General features: G+C 33.2%; 1 protein-coding gene across 2 annotated transcripts in view; it reads right to left on the bottom strand.

Annotated features, from left to right (window-relative positions):
* Positions 1–5245, bottom strand: part of LOC106467724 (ventricular zone-expressed PH domain-containing protein homolog 1-like) — a 41180-nt gene that overhangs the window by 2243 nt on the left and 33692 nt on the right. For both annotated transcript variants that reach the window (XM_022395918.1, XM_013928099.2), the window contains exons 12-15: positions 3689–3828; positions 3268–3396; positions 1690–1839; positions 891–989 (exon numbers count right to left, since the gene is read on the bottom strand). In XM_022395918.1, the coding sequence (XP_022251626.1) occupies positions 891–989; positions 1690–1839; positions 3268–3396; positions 3689–3828 (518 nt within the window). The remainder of the gene's footprint in view (positions 1–890; positions 990–1689; positions 1840–3267; positions 3397–3688; positions 3829–5245) is intronic.

The following is a 5245-nucleotide window of genomic DNA, read 5'->3' as shown; positions in this document are numbered from 1 at the left end:
GGTCCATGTATAACGTTGTTGTCCGAGTAGCAGGTCCATGTATAACGTTGTTGTCCGAGTAGTAGGTCCATGTGTAACGTTGTTGTCCGAGTAGCAGGTCCATGTGTAACGTTGTTGTCCGAGTAGTAGGTCCATGTATAACGTTGTTGTCCGAGTAGTAGGTCCATGTATAACGTTGTTGTCCGAGTAGCAGGTCCATGTGTAACCCCTGCTGCTCAAAAAACAACGGTTTTTGTACCATAACTTACAAATACAATACAGTATAAATAGTTATCATTCACCGGTTTTTGTACCATAACTTACAAATACAATAGAGTATAAATAGTTATCATTCACCGGTTTTTGTACCATAACTTACAAATACAATAGAGTATAAATAGTTATCATTCACCGGTTTTTGTACCATAACTTACAAATACAATCAGTTTATAAACACATTTAAAACTTACTTTCAGTAGAATTGTGTAAGCAATTAAAAACTCTAACGTTAACTTAAAAAACTTAAGTTTGTGAAGTTGCACTAAGTTTTGTAACTTCAACCAGTAAAACTGAAAGCATGTCATATTTTTGAAACACGGATAGTTTGTTTATTTCAGCTCAAAGCTACAGGTAGTGCTGTCTGCTGTGGTGAATCGACTCTTGAAATTTAGAGAAGAGTATTAACATCCTTCAATTATAGTGTTAAGTGCGAGATGATAAAAGAAATATTTTATAACATTTATGAAAATGATAGAAAAAAAAAGGACGAAAAAATGAACAGATTAAATGTTTTTGACAAAAAAAACATTCAAATTATTAATAACACTAATTTAAATATTTTTACCTTTTGTTCTCTCTCAGAACCATCCTTTTAATGCTATTAAAAAAGTGTAAAATACATTGATACGTACGGAGTCACGGTAAGACAAATGAGCTCCAGACAGTGTAAAATACCGAGTTCTCCAGCGACGAAAAATCTTCCATTTTGCTTTCTTTTCTTTCAGTTGTCCCTGATCAAGGTAACAAAATTGATAAATAACTTAAGGGGTTATTCTCTAAAATAAAATACATATTAAAAAGTAATGTTCAGAAAACCTTCGTAATAAAAAGCTTTTTAAGACATATATATTTGATTTAATATTTTTATGGAATGGAATTGAAGTAGTCTAATTATGAAATATTAATACTAAGATTGATCAATGGTACAAAAATCTTTTTTACAGAAACAGCAACGACTATATTTCAACAGTCCAAGATTGTTTAAAGAAAGAACAGTTCTGTACAGCTAAACATTCAAGTACACATGCGTTCCAGAATTTAATAACCCTCAACTGACCAATGTGTTTATATACTGGTCACTATTGGTAGGGTCCATACATCATATTAATCACTTCTGAACTGACCAAAGCATATTGTTTAAATCACTCGGTTTCTATGTAAAAACAGTAATTAGTGGGATTAATTACAATATTGATTGGTTTTTTTTTCGTTAAAATTTTATTATGACTCATAAATTATTAAGGACCGTGTAACCAATAATCATGGACCCACAAACAGCTTAGAAAAATGTGTTTAAAAAAAGTCACCAGGGTCCTTATGGATCCCGTCGGTAGTTTTAGGGTTAGTGATAGCAGCAAGGGATTAGTTAAAGTTAGCAACTAAAAAGTTGTTGAACTACTGGAAGTAAATGTTACTCCTTGTAGCCCTTACCTCGATCACTGGCTCACTGTCTTGCAAGAAGCCCATAGCACGATCTGGATGGTTACACAGAAAGCAACCCCACAGATTCTTAGGGGCATTATATTCGAATACATCAAAGAATCTGTTATTTCTCAGTTCACTAATCAGTAAGTCTTGATCCTTAATTGAAAAATACGAAAATTCAAAGAACTAGGTTAAGCTTACAGTAATTAAGATACAACATATTTGAACAAGAGGGTGGCATGGGTATAAAATCCAGAACCGGGAACCTACTGTGAAAATACCTGAACCCTGTTCTTGTAACAAAAACCAAGAACTTCCATTAATTATATCACAAATATTAATCTTTTAAGGTAACACTGACCCCCAAAGAGGGCTCCCAATATCTCAAAAATACAATTTTCAAATTTAGCCTAAATCGAAAGTTTAACCTCTTTTCTACACAAGTTACTCATTTTTTTCTTAACTGCTATTTTCTCAGAACACATTTTTCACTGGGCTCACCAATTTATTAGCATGATAACTTAATCATTAAAGCCAATATCAGCATGAAAGTTAACACACTTGTTGATATTACACTCTTTTATAGCTTGAAAAGTTTAAAATTCAAAAATCTTAACCAACTGTCTTGTTACGAGTCTAATTACCACTAACGAAGGCATTAATTAAAATTAATTGCCCATAGCTCGTTAACGTTGCAGAAAATTTGCAAAGTTTATAATTCGAGCTATGAGGATGTTCACAAAGAGCGTGTGTATCAATTTTCAGGTGTTTTTATCAGTCCTAAGTAAAGTTATGACGTTAAAACAGTTTATGTTATGTATTTCTTTATCCCTGCCACATTAATTATACATATGACTGAAAGTGTACGTTCAGAGATTGTGACATGATGCTTTTGTTTTGTGTTCAACTAAAAGGTTATAAGAAGTGTTTAACAGTGTTTCCTCAGCATGTCCAGTTTTAAGGGTCAGTGTTACCTTAAATGCACGATACACAGTTAAATGCTGTATACAGTACAGATACATTTTTTCTTCAGATCTGTAGATGAGTACAGCTTCTTTCAGTACTGAAAATGACCATTTCAACCTTATACGTATTATGTCGGCCATAGATTCATGCTTACAACTAAAATGTTGTCATATTTTCGTTCAAGTCAAATTAATAAATGATACTCAGAAGGTGAAAAAAAAAAGATCAGATTGAGTAACTTAAAACCCCCAAAAGATACCCAGGTTTTCAAGTACTCGTGCCAACCTCTACTTTTAACCTACATTTGACATTTACTTTTATTTCAAGATTTATGTATATTTTTCTTAGTATTAAATCTAGATATACAACACTACTGTATAAAATGTGGGTTTTTCTTTTTAAAGTTTTAAAATTTTTCATAAAATTAAGACTGCTATAGAAAACTTCAGTAATATTACGCTAACTGATGATAAAACTTGCGTTAATAAAATTGATAAAAATAATACTTCTCACTACTGGGTTGTAGCAAACCCTAAGCCAATTTGATTGCCTGTAGACAGTCTAACATCCTCAATAAAAACACAACAACAATTTAATGAAGTAACTGCTAATACTTACTTTAGCTGATGGAAAGGCAGAGGTCACTAGTGTCAGGAATGTCTTGTTGTCCACCTTCAACGTGTCCCAGCAGTTCCTAAGACTACTGACAGAAGTTTCTCGGGAGCTTAACGCTGAAGGTGCACGTGCCTATAAATCGGCCGACTATTAGTTACAGATTATTTCCAAGCCAAAAAATCCATCTGAATGGTTAAAGATGTCTTAACATCTAATAAGAATTCACAAGGAACTAAAGATTAAGAACAAAAATTCTAAACCTCCTCTGAACCCCCCCGTAACAGCTGAAAAACACAGTGTGTTTTTGGTAATAAATACTGATGAATAAAATGTCTTTCAACTTCAAAAAAATTATTTTTATGAGATTCTTATACGGTTTGGTTTAAAATCGAACTTAATCCTTAGAAGAAACGAGTGTGAATACCTGGAGGGCTAGGAACATCAGGTGGATCCATATCCTTGGGTTTTTGGTCTTCATAATGAAATACGTCTTGTTGTATAAGCAATGTTCTCCTCGCCCTTGACATGCAAAGTGAAGCTTAGCATGCTTTTTAGCTTTCCTTTCTGAAAAATGAAGAATGGTTATTAGGAAAACATACTGTTTTCAAATTGGAAAGTAAGTTCCAAAAAAGCTTTACTATTAAGTGGATAAAGTGGGGATGATAATGTAGTAACATGGGTATGGTGTTAAAGCCTTATTCTCAACTGGCTGATGTAGTAACATGGGTATGGTGTTAAAGCTTTATTCTCAACTGGCTGATGTAGTAACATGTGTATGGTGTTAAAGCTTTATTCTCAACTGGTTGATGTAGTAACATGGGTATAGTGTTAAAGCTTTATTCTCAACTGGTTGATGTAGTAACATGGGTATAGTGTTAAAGCTTTATTCTCAAATGACTGATGTAGTAACATGGATAGTGTTAAAGCTTTATTCTCAAATGACTGATGTAGTAACATGGATAGTGTTAAAGCTTTATTCTCAACTGGCTGATGTAGTAACATGGATAGTGTTAAAGCTTTATTCTCAAATGACTGATGTAGTAACATGGATAGTGTTAAAGCTTTATTCTCAAATGACTGATGTAGTAACATGGGTATGGTGTTAAAGCTTTATTCTCAACTGGCTGATGTAGTAACATGGATAGTGTTAAAGCTTTATTCTCAAATGACTGATGTAGTAACATGGATAGTGTTAAAGCTTTATTCTCAAATGACTGATGTAGTAATGTGAGTATAATGTATTACTTTCATTTTCCTGAGCTATTCAGTAACTGGATCATAATGTAAGAGACTAATTATTATAATTATAAGAAATGATGATATAAATATATCCATGACCATTCAACATGGAGCATTACACTTGGACCTCCTACTCAGGCAGTAAATAACATTATACTTGAGCCTGCTACTCAGACAGTAAATAACATTAAACTTGAACCTGCTACTCAGGCAGTAAATAACATTAAACTTGAACCTGTTAGTCAGGCAGTAAATAACATTATACATGGATCCACTACTCAGGCAAAAATAAACATGTACCCGCTACTCAAGAAACAACATTACACATGTATCTGCTACTCGGACAACAACATTACACATGAACCTGCTACTCGGACAACAACATTACACATGAACCTGCTACTCGGACAACAACATTACACATGAAAGTGAATGATAACTATTTATACTCTATTGTTTTGTTAATCAAAAGATTAATTTACGCATGTGTGATCACCAGGTGGCCTTTTTATCTGGTGTGATTAAATATGATTTTCTTTTGACCAAGTCAGACTTTATTCTTAACATGACAAAATCCATTATACGTTACTGTGTTCAATGAAATAATTTAATGAAGGGGCCTCGCATGAAGGGTGAAACAGTAATGTTGATGTGTAGTTATAAACCTCACGTGAAGGGTGAAACAGTGATGTTGATGTGTAGTTATAAACCTCACGTGAAGGGTGAAACAGTAATGTTGATA

This window comes from Limulus polyphemus, unplaced genomic scaffold (genome assembly GCF_000517525.1).
Source record: "Limulus polyphemus unplaced genomic scaffold, Limulus_polyphemus-2.1.2 Scaffold2720, whole genome shotgun sequence".
Lineage (NCBI taxonomy): Eukaryota > Metazoa > Arthropoda > Merostomata > Xiphosura > Limulidae > Limulus > Limulus polyphemus.
Note: the sequence above shows the minus strand (reverse complement) of the source record. Positions and strands in the feature narration are given on the sequence as shown.